This window comes from Micropterus dolomieu, linkage group LG07 (assembly GCF_021292245.1).
Source record: "Micropterus dolomieu isolate WLL.071019.BEF.003 ecotype Adirondacks linkage group LG07, ASM2129224v1, whole genome shotgun sequence".
NCBI classification, from domain to species: Eukaryota; Metazoa; Chordata; class Actinopteri; order Centrarchiformes; family Centrarchidae; genus Micropterus; species Micropterus dolomieu.
The window spans coordinates 25,385,483-25,405,205 of NC_060156.1; the positions used below are offsets into that span (position 1 = coordinate 25,385,483).

The window sequence follows — 19,723 nt, forward strand, 5'->3', positions numbered from 1 at the left end:
CTGTGGCATATTTAACTTATTTATATTAGACAATTACTTGGTTTAATGAGGGTCAGAGGTTAATGCTAGCAAATGTGTCTCTCTCTTCCACTGTAAAACGCCTGTAAACATACACAACCAAATGTTTACTTCTTTCTCTCGCGTCCATGTGGCTCCAGTTCACAGTAGCTCTAAAGACCTCGTGTGTCTGCACCAAACACGGGCTCGCCGGGCGATGCTGTTGTTGCACAAACAGGCTGATAGATGACACTAGAAAAATTATTGCAAAGCACACAAGCCTGCTTTGTCCTACCTCTAGCAGTGTGCAGAAACGTTTCCAGAAGCATGCAGCACAGAGCCGCTCGCCAGATCCACGTCCCCGGGCTCCACATGGTGTCACTCGGCGTGTTTATCAACGCTTTGTGAAATACCACAGTTTTATCTCTATTCGCAGTTCGCACCAATGTATTGTTTTACCATGAGACCTCTCATTGGATACAGTCCTGTTGATCTGGTGCAAATCACAACAGTAAAGTGTGCTCAGACCATATCAGCTCCACTGAAGCGTTTTTTCTAGGTTCAGACTGACGGGTCCGTGTAAAGGCAGGGACAGCCATCCATTGTTTTAAAGTAGGCAGAAAGGGAGCGCTCCACGCAGTCCTGTTGATCCACTTCTTGAACTCAAGCCCGCTGAGTTTTTGTGCCTGGACGCCTCTACGACTTTCCACGTCTTGACTACTTCACCCATAGCTGACAGCAACTCCAAAACTTCTCCATCGAGTTCACAGCATTTCTCGGTCTGATACAATCAGAATTTACGCACAAGTGAAGTGGAAGAGCAAAAAAGGCCCAACAGATGTACAAATACATGCACAGTGGTTTTCTTCTCCAGATTTGTTGCTTGCTCGGTTTGTCCGGTTCGCGTCCCAGCTGGAATCTCCGCCCAATCCCAGCTAGGGATTACATTAACCCATTCGTTGCTTTGTTAAACAGTTCGCACCATATTGCGGTTGACACCCGCACAGCCCTGAACGCAGTTGGAGCGGACACCTAGTGGTGGCTCCCCAGCACTGGTGCAGGACTAGCGATTTGTTGCTGGGGTGGACGGCAACATGACTAGCACATCAATTTCCTAGTTTGTTGGCTGCAACAAGCATTACAATACAATCCAGCTGAAGGTGATCAGGTTTAGTCCACCCCAAACTCTGTGGGCCAGAGGGAGCCATATTGAATTCGCTTACTACTGACTGAAAATTCAGCATTTGTAGTTTCATCATGGCTCCCTTTTGCTCCTCTTGTTGGCCATTGTGTCTGCAGTAAATACTCTATTAGTTTGGTTTATCCAATTAGAACTGTAAGTCAAAAAATGAGCACAACAAAGCTGAAGGTAATATATGTGTGTCCTTTTTATTGACCAAGGACATAAAACAAAGCTCCTGCATACACACTACAACTGTGTGCAACTTAAATACCATTTTAGAAATCTATAAACTATTTTCTTTAAAACTAAATTTAACTGCCAAATAACTGGCGGAGGCACAGCGTGTAGCCCTCAACTTTCAATGTACCATCTTTTGAAGAAAAAAAACTTTACTTGACTTTTTACTTTTACAAAAACAATCTGATGCTACTTGACAAGAACACAGACACTAATAGTATTGTCAGTTTTAGAACAACTTGTCAACTTATTACTTTTAGATAAATTGCTTCCCTCTTCTTTGAAATATTTCAGTCGTAAAGAAAACTTGAGGGGTTATAATGCTATTCTAACAAATTACTGGTACCAACTACCACATTTTAAAGCACGGAGCACTGCTCCTTCATAACTGTGTGGCACTTGCTGGCCTGGTCAGAAGCTCAGATATCATGTCCCTGATTGTCCTGAGAGGGAGGCCACTGAGGATGCCCTGGTGCTTGGCCTTCAGCTCAATTAGAGCATCAACAATTCTCTGCCTTCCAACGTCTGGGTGGCGCTGTGTCAGCTCTGCCATCAGGGTGTCGAAGCTGCTCATGGTGCCAAAGTGTTGGGGCACACAGGTTCCCTTTGCCGTGGGGGAGATGCAGACCACCTTCCTGTTCTTGATGCTGGAGCTAAATGGTGGCTGAATTATCCGCTAGAGACAGAAACCAAAGAGCAGGATATCAATTCCAAAGCCATTATATTTTAGGGCAATTTTTTAAAGCAGAGATGCTGACTTCAGATGCGTGGTATTTCTCAAACCTCAGCATCACATTACTCTGGCCAAGACAAAGTTGTAGGTACAGCCTGTACTGCCCTCTGCTGGTTGTAATGGTACTTTACTTTTACCAACACCACATCAAGATAAACACATTACAAAATCTACATTGTGACATATATTAACACTGAATTACACATGACATCTATAACACTTATAACTCACCTCTGTCACATTACTGGTTAGGTTGGAAACACAGAGTGCTGAACTCTTGGCCTCCTTGCTGGCTGGTTCTGTGGTTAAAACAAATTCACCACTAAGGATTTGATCCAAAATGAATTCAGAATCTCTACATTTGCAGCTTTAATCCTTTTGCTGCATTCGCTTACCATTGTTCTGATCTTTTAGGACCATTGTTGGGTCCTGTCCCGTCTCAGCAGCTACTGCAGGTCCTGCAAGCTCCAGGTCCTCTTCAGCATCATACCACGCCTCGCATGCTGCTGTTGTTCACACAAGAGAATGGCCCATCTTTGATTTTGATCAACTACTTCCCAGGTAATCATTTAAATGTATGACATGGACGCTTTTGCTTACAGGTCTGCTTCACTTCTTGTTTGTGCTCATTATGGGTAGCATCTCTATCTTGGGGGGGTAGAGTGACTGCTATTCTTACTTTGCTGTTCTCCTGTTTTCCCTTTCTCTCACTGTGCTAAAAAAGAAATGAGCCAAAGCTGTACAAACTAATGATGCCAAATTGGGTTCAATTAGCAACACTAAAGCAACACCAACATGCTAAAGTCTATCATCTGTAAGCATACCTGGCAGCCATTTCTGCTTTCATTATCAGGGCATCCATTTGCTTCATCTGATGTACGTTTCTGTGGCTCCTGGGAGCTCCTTGGGATCAGAAAAAAAACTAGAATCTAGAAAGTCAAATGCCTAGTCTGATAAACCGTTGAAATTAAATTACATCAGACACGCATGCATGTATGTGCAAACATACCAAGATGAAACATTTCCCAGCACATCACCAATAATCTAAACAGGGACAACAGAGAATTAGACCACTACTATTACAGCTGTGGTTAAAATATAGGACATTACCAAACAGTTTTAAGTATTTAGACATTATTGGGTTAGTATTACCTGTGCAGGAATGAAACTTGCTCCTATGGTTATCTTCTCAGAGTCAACAGAAAGAGGCTTAAGTTGCTGCAGAGGAACCCCTGCCAAGATCTTATCCTTCATCTGATTATAGTCGGATTCCAGTTTTTGCAGAACATTGACAAAGTTTGCTGGAGGGTTCTGTGGCCTACACAGATGGGGACAACAAAAGTAAATACTAGTTGGCCTAAACAGCTGGCTTACCTTTGCATTGCATTACTTTTAATAAAGTATATCTTCTTCTTCTTATGGTTTATCTTGTTATCCGTTTTATCATCTTTGCACTTGAGAAAGAACTTTGTAGAGTGCTCTTTAAATATAAAGATTAATAATAGTATTTTATAAAAGTCCATCTGGATAAATATAAATATATAATGTTAGAGTTGTCTCAGTGGCTGAGCAAAGGTAAACATAGGTGATATCTGTTCAACATTGAGTGACGCCTCCTTACAATTCAGTGAGCTGGCCTCCCTCAACAGAGATATAGTAGAGTCTCCAGCAGTGCTGTCTGCACATGCTGTACTGCAGGGCCAGGAGGCACAGCTCTGCTTGCCGAGCACGATGGACACAGTCACATTCCTTTTTAAAACCCGAACTATATATATATAAAAAAAAATTTAAAAAGCATATAAATAAAGATATAAGCTTACTGCAGAAGAAATTCCTTGTGGGCAAGTCTAACGTTCAACTGTGTGTATCTGATTCATCACCTTTTCGCTTTTTGCTCTGCAAGTTCCTCTTTAGCCACCCTGAGTTTGATAAATTCCTGAAATGTAAAAAAGCGGTTGTGTGACGTTTTGCTGGAGCTACTTAAGACTGCTCTATGTGTTCAACCTTACCTCAGCGAGATAGTCCAGATCTGCCATGTGGACTTCAGTCATGAGATGCTTGTCAGATGTTGCTGGATCCTTAGTTTGGGTGAAAGCTGACTTACACGGTGGCAACTCGGTGGCAACTATAATGTCACAGGTAGTCATGCCAGGCATGGGCGAGGTGCATTTTTCTGCAGTGTTTATCTTGAGGACAGAGTGATTAGACTTCAAGGTCTCCCTGCTGGCTGTCAGTACTTCAACATTAGTGGTGACTGGAATCCATTCAATGTGCGCTTTCATATCTTTGCTGGCCACACAGGCAAGTATGCTGTCATCGTCCTCCTTGATGCTGTGGAATTTGTCACTCGAAACTTCAAAACTTAAGCAAGCTTTAGCATCATCAAGAGGGTACTCATTACCATGGACCATGTAATCCTGACACCCTTCCTTTGTTTTATTTTCCTCAACTGGGTCCGGAAGAGAGCTGACCTGTTCTTGCTCAACTGTCTGTATCCTGCTGTCACTGCACTCTGTACCATCCATTTCAATATTGTCCAAAGTGTAGTACTCAGAAGGAGACTCGTTCATAAATGTGGGCCATTCTGACCTGTAACATTCAACAATGACACTCATATCAATATGAGTTCAACTTGTACAGTAGACCTGAAACAGTTTCATAAAAATATACTTACATGTGAACAGATCAAATACTTAGACATGTAATAACAGAAGTGCATTCCTATTAAGACCTAATTAAGTAAATCATATTTAACTACGAAATGGACACACGAGAAGTGAAATGTAATAAATGAAGTTAGATCAGAATCATAAATAAAAAAAGATGTGGTTTGTTCTGGTTTAGTTTAAAATGTCTAGATGGATATGGTTGAGCTGTAAGGAATTAACATTATTGTGTCAGATGGTCAGCTATAAGATGCATACTCACTTTAATGGACTGACTAGCTGTTCCTCATGTGGATGTTTTTGTGATCCATCCCAGCTGTTGCTACAGCCCATCAGGAAAGTACTCCTCACATTAGTGGGGGGTGCCTCAACCTTTAGACATGTATGGGGCACTGCTTGCAAGAGGAGCAAATAGTTGAAACTTTACTTGTATGAAAATTGAGCTTTCATACATACTTTCTACAAACAATTGTGGCTCATCAGATCAGGTGACAGTTATCCAGACAAAGTTGGTTATTATTCCATACTTAGTCCTAGACTAAAATGTTTTTCATTTATTTCTACATGTTGGTTAATCACCCCGGTAGTACAAAGTCACTGGACTGTTTTAGACTTGTCACGAGTGACAGATTCAGTTACACTCCATTACCAGGCTCAATCATAGTACGGAAAACTGGCTCTACAAAACAATTCTAAATTTATTTATTTTTTGACAGAGTGCTACAAGTTTCTCACTGGTAGTAATACTGATGCTGGGTAAGTGATGTACCAGCATTCCAGACAAAGTTTCTGTGCGTTGTGTGTCTTGTTTCTCTTTAAATAAATCAAGAGGATCACTGTCAGTGTATTAGATTTGGATTTTACCACATCTGTATTTTGCACCTGACGTTCCAGACCTGAGAATAAAGCAGTTTCAACAATAAAACACTGTAAAATAAAAAATTCATAACTCATTTGATGTAGTGTGTTATCAATGCGCTACATTTACTGGGAGACATACATTTGGTTGTTGGATGTTATGGTTTGCTGGGTGGGACAGGTCCTTTCAATGTCATCTGCATTGTTTGTAAATAGAAACAATGACATCATTGTTTAATCTGTACACAGCTATTAGACAATTAAAGCAGTTTAACTGAACTTACACTTCACAAAAACATGATGCGTAGACACTTCTAGGGCAGGATGTCTCTGCAGAAACCGATGAAACCCTCCTTCCTCTAGAAGAATGGATATTAAATATATTACATCTCACAATTTTCGCGCGCACACACACACACACAAACACACACGAAGAGCAGGTCACCGTAATCCAATAAAAGGTTAAAACGTTGCCGAAATCAAGTGTTTCCTTGCCTAGGAGGGAGAAACAGGACTTGTTCCTGAAAAATGAAACTTAATATATGTTTCAGCTTGAATACAAGGAAGATGAGATGGTACTGCATTTAACACCAACTTAAGGCAGACAGCAGGAATTCAATGGTTGTACTACTGAAGTGGATGAGCAAAATATAACTATGATCTGTATAAAAATGGAACACAACAATTGATCATTTATCAGAGTTTTTACGTATATGGAGAACACCAGTGGTCCTAGTATGAAACCCTGGGGCACACCTTTTGATACAGGAAGTAAGCAAGAAGGAGATCCAGCAAATTGGGTTCTAGCTGACAAGTAATTTGAGAACCAACTTACCCAAATAAACTAGTATTGTAAAGTAGAGCTGCAACTAATGATTATTTTCGTGGTTGTTAATTATTAATTCGATTAGTCAACTAGTCACGATTATTTCTGTAACCCTCTAAACCCTAATTAAACCATTTAACTAATTAAATATCTTTCAAGTGAATTACTGATCTCCAACACACAGCCTAATTAGCTAATGTTACCATTAAGTGAATAAGGTTTACTATTCAGAATAAACACTGATCAACGCCAGCGGGATACCAAGGAAGACAAGACAGCATTGGATACTCCTATAAGTCACTGATTTACTATTAACTTAAGAGCATTCTCTTAGTCAGCATCATCCATGAGACCTCAAAACCAAGAATGCAAAGAACTATGGAGAGGCTGCTCCAAGATAACGCCAGGCATCACCCAAAACAATAAGCTCATAATCTGATTTATTGCCAAGTAGGTTTTAACTTTAAAACGTTTAACTTGCTTTGATTTTTGCTTTGGAACTATATAAAATAAAAGCACATTAAAAGCAAGTATTATAACCACAACTGTACACTAACAATGTAATGTAAATTTAGAATAATAAAGCAACAGTCCCCTTCCATACTACTTCTGTAGTTTATTTTTCCGAAGTGCTTATATGTTTTATAAGTGGAGACTGTTCTGTAGGCTACATCACGAGCCAGATTTTCCTTGATTTACTTTAAACTAGGGTTGAAACAATTAATCGATTAAATCGATAAAATGGATTAATAAAATGCTTCGACACAAAGTCTTTGCATCGATGCTTCGTTTAATCCATGTAATTTTACAGCACAGTGTTTCGCAGGGACATTTATTACGGTCGCACATCGCGCTTATGCTGTGAAAAACAACGTTTAACGGCGCTCGGCTGTGTCCATTGACGGCGCTGAAATCATGATTGATTGTTGGGTTGAAGGCTAGCCAAAGTAAGTCGCAGTCCTCAGCTGAAAATGAACACACGTGCGTTTGTTGTTCTCCTTTTTGGGCCGTGAGTTGTAACCTCACAGTCATGAGTTAACTGGGTGTCGGGGAGCTGCACCTTTTAACTCACCTGCAGCTCTCTCTGTAGCTCAGACAATCCCTGCTACCTGCGTGTGCTTATCCATCCTTCACCCAGATTTTTTGTCTTTAGAACTGTTATCTTTATAATAACAAACAACAGCTGTTTCGTGTGCAGGATCGCTCATTTCCCGTTTCACATTTCACGTGTGTTTTCTTGACAAAACGTGGTTTGGAGATCAGCGTCCGGTGACACAGCCGCTGTCAGCTCCTGTAGGGTGTGTGTGTATCCGTGTCACCGATCAGTCACATAGTGTGACCGCCACAATGACTTCAAGACTGCCGTCATAGGACGGCAAGTTGTGTGAACGGCACGGCCATCGGCCGACACTGAAAGTCGTGTAGTCAGCACAAGCCTGTAGTATAACTTGTTTAGCACTCGGGTGATGTTTGTAAAGCAGCTGTCTGGTTGTTGGTCTGATGTTTGCTGTATGACACACTATGAATTTCCAAAAGGACTAATAAATATCTATCACCTACAAACGTGCACAGCTGATCCCGTTACCGCCGAGCAAAAGTACTTCTTAAACGACGCATCGATGAATTGTTGAAATAATCTATCGAAGCTTCGAATACTAAAATCATCGTTAGCTGCAGCCCTACTTTAAACCATTTCTCAGATTGTAAAGTTGTAAAGCACATTTTTGAATTCGCCATCAACTTTCGTAAAACTTTATATATATATATATATATATATATATATATATATATTCATTCAAGTTCTACACAGTTGATTTCTCGTCTCAAAACCGCTCAAAAGTGTATTATTTAGTGATGAAATAGTGCAAAAAATCATTCTGCTGCTTTCCGCTTCTCACATGAATGCTTCTTGTGAGTAGTCTTACAGTCAAGCAGTCATTGCAAACATAACGATATTACCCCTAGTATTCCATGTAGAGCATTGCAGTTCAAAATGAACAACCAGAAATGTTCTTAAAGAGGTGGTATTATGCTTTTTCCCTCTCCTTTACTGAGTTATATTCCTTTTTGGGCATGTAACAGGTTTGCAAAGTGAAAAAGCCCAAAGTCCAGCCCAAAGGGAGTTCCCATCTCCCACAGAAAACTCTGCTCTGAAATGCTTGAAAACAGCTCATTTGTAGTCCAGCCGTTTCCCTTTCATGCCTGTGATGTCACAGGCAGGAAGGTCATTGTGCTGTGTTGTTTTCTGAAGCCTAACAAATGCTGTGACAGAATATTTTGTGTCTTAAAATTCTTTGAATTGGTTCAATAACAAACTTAGGACCTTAGCTAAAACAAATAATTTAGAGATCAGCCTGTATTTATTAACTGAGAGATCCCCTCCTTTTAGCAAAAGCGATTTCCATGTTATAATCTCATTGTTGGAAAGGGTAAGGTTAAAAATATAAGTAAAGAGTAAAGAGGTTTTGCTATAATGTCTACTACTAACTTGAGAAAGTTAGGATCAAGCTTGTCAGGACCTGCAGCTGTGTTAGGATCCAGCTGCTTTAAGGCTCTATGGACCTCTATCACATCAAGAGAAAATGGGCTGCCACCCAAATGTCCCTCCTCTATATTACACAGTGGTGAGAACATTTGGCACATGGCATTTAGATGAAATGACGGTAATATGCATTACTCTTTTCATCATTTGATTTACACTTAGTTTTAGTTTACATTTAGTCAAAGAAAGGAAGGAGATTACTTTTTCCTAGTTTAAATATAATATATATATGCTCAATGATTAATAGATTATTTGATGTACTAAATGTCAGGGGGAAAAAAAGGACAAAATGCCAGAGTCCAAGGTGACCTCACCAAAAACGTCTTTTAAGACTGACCAAAAAGTCCAAAAGCCAAAGACATTTCATTCACAATTATATAATGACGAAGGGAAATGGCAAATCCCCACATTGGAGAAGCTAGAACTAGAGAATGAATGGTATTCTGCCTGAAAAGTATCTTAATCCACTATCATAATTGTTTACAATTAATTTTCCAACTAACTAAACAATTAACTTGTCACCTGTAATGTTATATAGATTAGGGCACAAGCGGTCTCAGGCTTAACATTGCAGCCATACTCATCATCTGTTTTATTATCTCTGCACTTTTTATCTAAGCACTTTAGAGTGGTTAATAAATAAAGATTATAAATACTACATTATTACAAAAGTCCATCTGGATAATTATGTAAGAATTGTCTCAGTGGCTGAGCAAAGCTGTGGCGGTTTTGGGGAGGGGGGGCCAACAGGGGCCAGCGTCCCTGTAACACAGACCTTGGACCCCCCTATGGCCCCCCCGCTGAACGAAAAGTATATACAGCAGCCTCATTGAACTAGCGGCCGCTGGTCACATCCGCCCAAGCAAACTCCATGTGGCCCAGCACATAATCTAATAGATATAACAACAAACAAACTATATGTATAGTGAATGGAAGTCCCTAAAGAGTGAGCTATATCATTTCCTTATCATCATGGTTGAGTTTCATACATGTGCTGTACTGATCACCGCCAATCAAAGCTCAACATAACTATCCCACCTGCAGCATCTCCCGCTCCTCTGTGTCTGCAGAGCGCCTCCACACATGGATCGAAGTCAGCCAGCTGATCAGCGGACATTGACGACTACGCTGGTTTGTATATGTATGTGTGTGCATTTGTTTCCAGTGAGCTATTACTGACTTTGCTGTTGTAAATCATGATGCTGCTCTAGAAACAACATTTAGTTCATAAAAAATGTTATTTTTTTAAATAAAATATGCAATTATGTAGTAATAAATAGGACTGATAAGAGCATCGATAAAGAACTGAACCAATAAGCATTACCAATATAAGTGTGTCAATAAATCCTAATGATCCCAACTCATGAGAAAATGTCCGGCCCATCTCTGTGTCCTGGTTTTAAAATCTGGCCCAATCGAATCTGTAATTGAATAGCCCTGGTCTACATTGATCATAGTAATATATCTTCCTTGCAATGAAATTAAACTCTGCATTAAATTATGCAGCATTGTAGACAATATTTTGTCCTTGTAATCCATGTTTCCATTGCATGGATAGCCTTTGGATATTGCTGGAAATTGAAAATTAAGGAGTCCCCCTCCTTAAAGGGTAAATTATTATCATAACAATTTAATAATGCATTGCATTTAAACAGAACTTTTCATACACAAAAAGCGATAACAGTAGCTTACTGGTCCTACCAGGCTGGACATGCAGTCTGCCTAAACATATATCCCCCTTTATAAAGCACAGATGATGGCCAACTATCAAGTATTTAATTTTGTGTATACTTCACATCAGGACTAATAACAGGGGTGAATATGGAGAAGTTTGTTGTTTCCTAACAAAAGTTATAGTGGGATACAAAATACAAACTGGGAAGTGTTGCATCAAAGAATATACTGTTGAGCTAAAGTTAACAGGAATGTGTTTTTTTTTGTATACTGTGATTTTATAAAACTATAACTAAATTACTGAGAAGATCCTGTTACTGAAACAAATAACTAAGTTACTAAAACATTACATTATACTAAACGAGACATTTTTAAAGCTTGAACATTGCCTTTGTCTCTTTTGTCCTGGATTGAATGGGCCCCTCTGACAAAACAACTGGCCCCAGCCTGGCCCTCTTAATAAAATTGGTCTAGAACCGCCACTGGAGCAAAGGTAAACACAGGTAAAATCGGATCAATATTGAGTGGTCTTCTTACAATTTGGTGAGCTATCCTCCCTCAACAGACATACAGTAGAGTCTGCAGCAGTGCTGTCTGCACGCTGTACTGCAGGGCCAGGAGGCACAGCTCTGTTTGCTGGCCACGATGGACACAGTCACATTCCTTTTTGAATTTAAAACCCGAACTACAAAAAAATCTGAAACCTACCTAGTATTGTGTTTTTGTCCTCTGGAGACAAACCGAAATACCAACCCAACAGCTTTTGGTCAGATAAGGGAAGGTATTGATGATGTTCCACCAACTCAAATACAGACCTGTAACATGTATAGCTCTTGGTTATTCATGGTCACTTAAACAGAGAGCATAATGATATAAGTTAGCTGCATACCTCTCCAGAAAGAATCTCCTTATCTTCTCTGTTGATGAAACCAGTTCGATACATTAATGACATCCTGGGCAACGTGTGTTATTGATAACAGGTTTACTAGGACACTATTGATTTAATATTATAACTTTAACGTTACATTCAAAGTCCCATGCAGTAACGTTACCGTTATAGCAAAATTATTGGGATAGATTTCAAGACAACTGTCGCTTCGCTTCTTTGGGCAAACCTAGCTAAATAAAGGTGTAACGTTATTTTACCGCGTAATTACTTCTAAACAGAAATACTGTCTTTAGTTAACTTACGTGGACATGGCTTTTCAATCACCGTGTTATAAAAACAGGGTAACCCCGGCGACGGCTGCACCACCACGCCCGCATAGTCACACGCCAGGCACGATGGCCAAGGCACAGTCACCTGGTAGGGTAAAGTGACTGGAAAGCTGGGCCACACAGTCTGAAAAACATTGGTTGAGTGCCCGACAAGCACAGTCGTTGAGGCCGACAAAGTGTTGGCAAATTAGTGTGACTCCGTTACAACTGGAAATGTAACGTTAACCTACATTACGGTTAGCTAGCTAACGGTTAGCTAACGTCAGCTTGCTAACGCACAAATTCTGCACCACAACACAAAGGACAACCGCCAAAGTTATCTAAAAACCGACGCTAACCCTTTAAATTAAGCGTTAAACGCCTTTACCTGCTGTGTTGTCATTTTCACCGTCGTTACAGAACGAGAGCAAGATATTCAGCCTTGCTTGTCGTCCTAGGTGCCAACTTAACGTTAACGTTACTTGTTATGGAGGCGGTGGCCAACGTTAAATTACCTAATGTTATTCAACACCTGGTAAATGTGCCAGTTAATTTAAAGTCTGCCCACCAAAAAAATAGGAAATAAAACAGTTCCTCACTTCTGTCTCTGGTAATCAGGGGAAAGTGAACGTTAATCAACAAATCTTGTTTTTAACTATTTTCATAGGTACTAACGTTATTTCTTAAGTGAAAGGAGACACAACTTTTATTTCACCATTTTAGGCAGACATCTCAGAGACAACTATCTCCATCATTAGATACCACTTTTTAAAAATTATTATTCTGGTGAAAATAATAGTTATAACTCACCTCACACTGCCTGCCAGGCGGTGGCGCTACAGGTAGCAGTTCAGGGGTCTTCTGATTTGTTATGGCCAAACATGTGATTGCTTCACATTTAGCTTCAGTGAACACACCTTCACACTTCCCTAATCTCTGCCTCACATCTTCTCAGCTAAAGTGAAAGACATGAGGTTGTCACAAGTGCTCATGTAGCCACAGTGCCTTAACATGAAACTTCAATTAATAGCCCGAGCTTTTATTTGCTTCTATTATTGAACTCATCTTGCCTAATATGTCTTCTGCTTACCATACTGAAAATCTGAATTGTTTTCGTAAAAAATTAACTGCGATTGAATTGTAGAGAATCTAATGGATCTAACGATGTGTACCATATCCATACTGACAAAGATTTTAACATTTATTTTCAATCAATTTGACTGAGATGAGAAACTCACTCTCATACAGGACAAAACAATTTCCATGTACATTCCATGTGAAATAAATATTTCAAATTCCATTCTTTATCTGGAGTTGTTTTTTTTTTTGTTTTGTTTTGGCTCTTGAATGATGCACTTTAAAACCTCACTTATGACATTGGAGTTATTGCTTTCCATAATAATTGCATTTCTTCTTCTATTTTCCTTTTATTACTATATCTGCCATTACTTTACTATTCAATTCTAACCCCACTTTTAATATCCATCCATCCATTGTCAACCACTTATCCTGCGTACAGGGTCGCAGGGGGGCTGGAGCCAATCCCAGCTGACATCGGGCACAAGGCGGGGGCGCCAGTCCATCGCAGGGCCACATATAGACGAACAACCACTCACGCTCACACCTAAGGACAACCTAGACTGCATGCCTTTGGACAGTGGGAGGAAGCCGGAGTACCCGGAGAGAACCCACGCAGACACGGGGAGAACATGCAAACTCCACACAGAAAGGCCGGGGCAACCGGGGTTTGAACCCACAACCTTCTTGCTGTGAGCCAGTGCTAACCACCGCACCACCATGCTGCCCCACTTTTAATATATGCAGTTAAAACATAAGATACAAGACACCAAACATTAGATATTTTCATAGATCTTACATTATGTTTAATAATTAAATATACAGTTAGTGTATACTTTAATACTGGAAAGCAAAAAACATTTTTTTTTTAGAATTTACAATAGACCAAACTCTATACATTACCATTTTACAGTGATTACAAGGAAAGAAATGCATTGCAGTGGTGGTGAAGTGACCAGCAGTTATGTTGCAGTGCCATTCACTGTGACAATGTTGTATAAGAAGAGATGTTTAGTAACACATTGAATGGATTTAGTGAACCATATAAGCATTTGAACTCAATGCTAACTGCATTAATTTTGCTGAATGTAAGCACAGAGTTTTGTGTGTGAAAGAAATAATTAAGTAAAGCTGTTTTGTTCAAATTAAAAGTTTAGCACATTGACAAACAAGAGCCAAATAGTATAATCCACAGTACTGACCTACCTTGGTGAGTTTCTGACATGATATTGTAGAGCCACACAAACAGAGCTGTTTCTATTTAGTGGAGGATGTGCAGCTGAATAACTCTGGTCTAGCTCAAACTTCTCCTGCATCTGGCTCACACAGAGAACCCTTACTGAAGAGAAAGTTTGTCAACAATTGCATCATTCAATACATCACGCTTTCTCAAAAGGAAACTCATATTTGAAATAAAGTTTACAGTAAAGTTTCAGTCTCCATTCACTGATTGCTAGTGGTCAACACCCCCGCGCACCATTCTGGTATCCTGCTGTTGTTGTGGTTCTCTCCCAAAAGCCACACTGAAGACAATTATATAATTGTGACGTCAACATGTTTAAAATTCAGAGATTTAAATGTAGCGACTGTGTTGTTGTGCCACCAGCCAGGACATATTCATGTCCCAATCTGAGTGCTACATTTTATTTTGTGCTTTTCAGTCCAGTTCACCAGCTTTGTTTGTCCGTTGTGGAAATTTAATGCGCAGCTAAGAGTGAAAAACACATATTACAACAGCTTCATTTCTCAACTCCCACACGACTACGCCCACGACAGAAAGAAAGCTGCAGCCTGTAAAACTGCAATAAGGAACACTTTGTCCATCTACTGCAAAGTGTTGTTTACACTTGATATCCAGTGTACAGATGTTTGACTGTTTATGTTGTTAAGATAGTGATGCAGCTTTCAGTTTCATGGTTAGCTTCTGGTACTACATAATGAACACACCATCTGCATGTCACAAAGTCCATTTCACTCCAGTAAAACTGAAACAAAATGGCAAAACATGTACCTCAAAAGTTTTGGCTGGATTGTGTATTATAATTATCAGCAGTAAGGAAGAGCCAACAACACAAGCCACATTGTTGCAAGGTGAAATAAGTCTGAGAGCTATAAAATCCATTTAAAGAGTGACAACAAACTTTAACAATGATGTACTTTTAAACTTCGCTGATGAAATAGTTCAATGTTTATAGACCAGTGCATTATTTACTTATACCATTTAATTTAGTAGGAAATAATATATTTTGTGACACATCCAATCCCAAAACCCAGATGCTGGTCGCCTATTAAATTTACTGAGGCTTGTCCACATTTGCATCACCTCATACAAGCTGAAGTCAAAACAATCTAACCACGCGGCCCATTTTGTAGCTGTTCTGAGGAAGAGGATGTGTCATGTGATCAATTTTTAAAAGTGCTTAAAAATATTCATATTTAAACTTCTACAATACCTCGACAACCTTCTGCTGAGGAAGATTGTGATGGTGTGCAAGTGAAAGCCCCAGAACGTATTCTAAATGGACCTGGTGGTGGTGAGATTGTTTTGTCAACTACTGTCACCAAGCCAACCGTGTGATTAATAGCCCATTCAACCCATACACAGTACGGAACAATGGTCACAAACTAAATGTAGATGGGCTCTAACATGCATCGGACATGATGATATTGTGTCTTGAAAAGAACACAATATACAGTATAGTCTTATACAAAGGATTCAGTGTACAGTATATAGTGGATGTGTGAATGATTCAAATGCAGGGGGAATCTTCAACCATACAGGAAGTGCTGAAAACATGCTTTTGTGTAGAGAAAACAAAGGACTTACTGGGTTGTTTGGTACCTAGTGACAGTTGCCATGACGGAAGAAGTACAAAGAAGAAAGCACCATGTCCAAAAACTCAATTGTGAAAGCTGAAAATCCAAAGAAAAGGATCACGCAGCCATCTGACAGCACTGGCTGGAGGTGCAGCACAAAACACATAAAGGTGAACAAAAGGTGACTTTGAAAGCTCATTTTTAACCCTGCAAACAGACGTTAACAAAGCAATCTCACCATAAGACTCATTAAGTGGCTGTTATATAGTGTATAGTATGTCATATCACACAATCCTACTCAGCAGATGGAGTAGCCCAGTTATCATGGAGTTAACAAGAAAGAGTGCAAACACATTTTGGGCTTTTTAAACATGCATATGTTAGAGTGAGAAAAGCATTTCTGGACTGTAATTTCTCATTGGACCTGGCCAAAACTTCCTAACCCAAACTCATGTGTTCTTTACTTACATTTTGTAGGCTGTGTATGTATATTACTGTCCTGTATGCAAGATATCCTAGTACTCATTTTCTAGTAAGACAGGTATGCGTCCACTAGAGGGCAGCCACGTTAAATGTAAAAATAAATATGAGCTTTCACTAAAATCTGAAATAAATAGTGACTTGTGGGTGGTGTGTGTTTGTGTGCATGGTTGTGAGAAATCAGTTATGTAACAGAGGAGCAAGGTCTCACCATGGTAATTAGCATTGTGTGAACACAGCTTGTTGGCCAAATAATGTGAAAGATTTGTACTGTTCCCTTTCCTGGCAGCATGACCCATATTTCTCAGTAGTCGTAGCGAGCCAGAACAGGGTGGTTCACTCTCTCAAACTACAGTTGATGGAGGCTTTGTGTTTGTGTGTGTGTGTGTGTGTGTGTGTTGACACACTGTGTGCCTGCCATGTCAAGATTCAAAGCTGAAACCACATATATGCTTTGAGCCTTGCCTTTTCTTGTATCTGGATCAATAATTTACTTGGAAGCAGCCAGTGGTCATGTGGCATAATGTATGCTGAAGGACTACCCAGTTGGTATGTCCACTTTTCTCCCTGCTCAAGCCCAGTGTCAAGAATCAAGCACTCTGTAATAGTATATGTATTGATTTAGTGTGATGTTTATGATACAACCTTGATTGTTTCATATGTGCGGAGCCCTAAATCATGTCTCCAACAGGTATACATTCTGTCCACACCTTATTGTTATCCTTTGGCAGGTTAATAAGTGGCACTGGACAAGCAGGAGGCCTTTTGTATTGGTGATGGAGCTTTTCCAAGGTGATGGGATATTTCCAAAGCCTCAAGCTCCTGTTAAATGGATCAGGATCATTGTATAGGGCTCATGGCCTTATCTTGACTGGATAGAAGGTTTCTTTTGGGGGGAAGGAAAGCAAGAGACGAATATTTTTGTGCTGTGAAAATGAACTGACTTTTCCTCTCCATCACGAGGTGGACATTTATGGTTTTGATTGAAATGGTGTGACAACTAATTGATAGCTTGCCGTGAAATTTGGTACAAACATTCATGCTCCCCACAGAACAAATCAGAACAATCCATCTTGCGCCGCCATTTGGTCAATATTTGAAGGTGTCCAATACTTGACCTCATGACATTCCTATTACCTTCACCTGTACTTTGGGTTTAGTCCTTATTAGCTAATGCTTGGATGCCACCTAAACTATGCTAAACTAACATGGTCAGCATGGTTAACATTATACCAGCTAAACATCACCATGTACATTGTCATTGTGAGCATGTTATTATATGCTGATGTTAGCATGTAGCTCAAAGTACCCTTGGTACAGCCTCACAGAACCGTTAGCATGGCTGTGGACTCTGTAGATGCAACAAACAATGATTTGTGGGTGTGTGACAATACAGAGATACTGGAAATATGACAATAACTATGGAAAAAGCAAGTAAGCAAACCTAAAGTTGAAAAAGCAAGTAAGTGGACTTTTTTTTTGTTCAAACTACTGTTTCCATGGTCAAGAATCAACTTTGTTGCTCAAAACCGCCTCAAGGTGTATTTTGTTTTTTAACAGTGATGCATTGTTCCATCTGAATCTGACTGAAGAGGACTGTGGGTGTCTTTTTGAGAATTCGCACCTACGGTGTGAATATTGATTTTCTTGAATAATATGCATTTTTACTGTTGCTTATTAATCAGGAGACGAATGTGAATGATTTCAGAAGTGTTATATAGGCAGTGTTAATTTCTGCCACACTGTTGCAGTGACAGAGCTGTGGAAACAAGCATGGTTGACAGTATCGCCACTCTTCATAGAAATCAATCTGAAGTGGACTTTTATAAATAAATCATGTTCCAGGCCACCCGTACACCTCCACCAACTGCTTTCAAAGAAAGGAAAGCGGCTCGGCGGCCAGGAGTTTCAAAAAAACATCTGTTGTAAGTGCTGGCAGCTACTGTACTCACACATATACAGCAGTATCAGGGTAGGGCAACTCCCATGAGCACACTAAAAGGTCTTTCACAGCATTCAAAGGCACTCTGCTCTCTCAATCAATGGAAAGTTGCCTGCCAGGCTGTGTTACTGGAGACCAGAGCTTGGCTTTTACACTCTGTGGTTTAATAAGGCTCTGACTCAACACAAGGCAGAGTGCTGCTGGCCATCAAAACAAAGTCTGAGTCTAAAGCTTCACAGTTTTATCTCATAGCAGATACCATCATGCTAAGTATTCTAGTTCATGGCAAATTTGACAAGACAGGCACTGTTAAGAAGGACTACACATGCCTCGGGGATGCATTTCAGGCACTGGGAAATCTTCGCTGAGTTGTTAAAATTAAACAAACGTCACAAGATAGTTGTGAAACATCAGACACACACGATCAGTTCAAACAACACTCTGTGGCTACATGAGCTAAACAGATCCAAGTGTGATTTTGAGTTACTTCCATTTTATGCTACTTTATAGCATATGAAAGTATCCTACATTTCACTCCACTACATTTATTTCACTTCTTTTCAGAGTATCTTGAGATACAAGACACAAAATATATTATTAGTTTATAAAATGTGATGCTTTGTTATCGATTAAAGAACTTCCCAACGCTTTATGAAGCTTTTAGAATTAGCTACTCCTTTTTCAAACCACAGAATTTAAGAACCACTTAAATAATATTGATCCAATAAAATAATAATGTAACAATGGCAGGGGGTTTAGCATTCTGAGTACTTTTATATTTGAAACTTTATGTACATTCTGCTAATACTTCTGCAGTTTTACTTCAGTAAAACTTTGACTGCAGGACTTTTACTTGCATGTGAGTATTTTTCTAGTGTGGAAAAGGGTCAAAATACTTCTTCCACTAATGTCTTCATAATTACCCACAGATGTACACATTTATTTATTTTAAATGTGTAGGGTAAATAGGGCAATGTCAGGACATAGGCATGCAGAAATGTTCAGTCCCCATTACAGTCGACAAGGATACAACTACCTGCTACCTGTTTCATCCCCTCTCTGTGCAATATTGTACAGAGAGGTATTCTCATGGGATATTGTGTAGCCTCAGGACTGCTTTGTTGTCATAACACAAATTTAGTGATAATATTAATTTAGCAGTGTGCGTCGTTTAACTGCATTAATTGTAAAACTATATTTTGACACATGGCCCTAAGATTGGATAATGTGGCAGGACCAACCTTCAGACCCTAAACACAGCAACGATGAATCAAGTCTCACAGTCAACCTGGGTCTTTTGATTAATATTACATCAAATATCAACATATGCCACCCCAAAATTATTTGTTATTTGGTTTAATATCAGTCTATTACTGTAAAAGATGTTACTCTAGGCATGTAATGCGTGAATGTCAAATAGAGTTCATTGGTGACGTTTTATATCTGCAATTTATCCTGGTGTTATCCCGACTTGAAGACTACACTTTAACCTCG

At 39.6% G+C, this 19,723-nt stretch overlaps 2 protein-coding genes across 5 annotated transcripts in view; both read right to left on the minus strand.

Annotated features, from left to right (window-relative positions):
- itgb5 (integrin, beta 5) overlaps window positions 1–943 on the minus strand; it is an 81,918-nt gene extending 80,975 nt beyond the window's left edge. The window contains exon 1 of the mRNA XM_046053701.1: window positions 293–943. Coding sequence (XP_045909657.1) covers window positions 293–371 — 79 coding nt within the window. The 5' untranslated portion in view covers window positions 372–943. The remainder of the gene's footprint in view (window positions 1–292) is intronic.
- Window positions 944–1,361: 418 nt separating this feature from the next.
- Window positions 1,362–12,471, minus strand: rbm44 (RNA binding motif protein 44). 4 transcript variants are annotated; one of them, XM_046054215.1, is made up of 18 exons: window positions 12,302–12,471; window positions 11,908–12,058; window positions 11,606–11,633; window positions 11,425–11,531; window positions 5,959–6,033; window positions 5,817–5,871; window positions 5,681–5,712; window positions 5,079–5,211; window positions 4,160–4,739; window positions 4,031–4,086; window positions 3,772–3,915; window positions 3,303–3,468; window positions 3,160–3,194; window positions 2,975–3,053; window positions 2,751–2,865; window positions 2,546–2,656; window positions 2,382–2,449; window positions 1,362–2,093 (listed from the first exon to the last, which is right to left on the minus strand). In XM_046054215.1, exons 1-18 carry the CDS (start codon window positions 12,314–12,316, stop codon window positions 1,800–1,802), a joined length of 2,244 nt encoding a protein of 747 aa, XP_045910171.1. In that variant the 5' UTR covers window positions 12,317–12,471; the 3' UTR covers window positions 1,362–1,799. The 4 variants fall into 4 exon arrangements, with proteins under 4 accessions (XP_045910171.1, XP_045910173.1, XP_045910172.1 ...); XM_046054217.1 differs by having other exon boundaries at window positions 5,079–5,208; window positions 5,699–5,712; window positions 12,302–12,470; XM_046054216.1 differs by having other exon boundaries at window positions 5,079–5,208; window positions 12,302–12,469.
- Window positions 12,472–19,723: the final 7,252 nt, after the last annotated feature.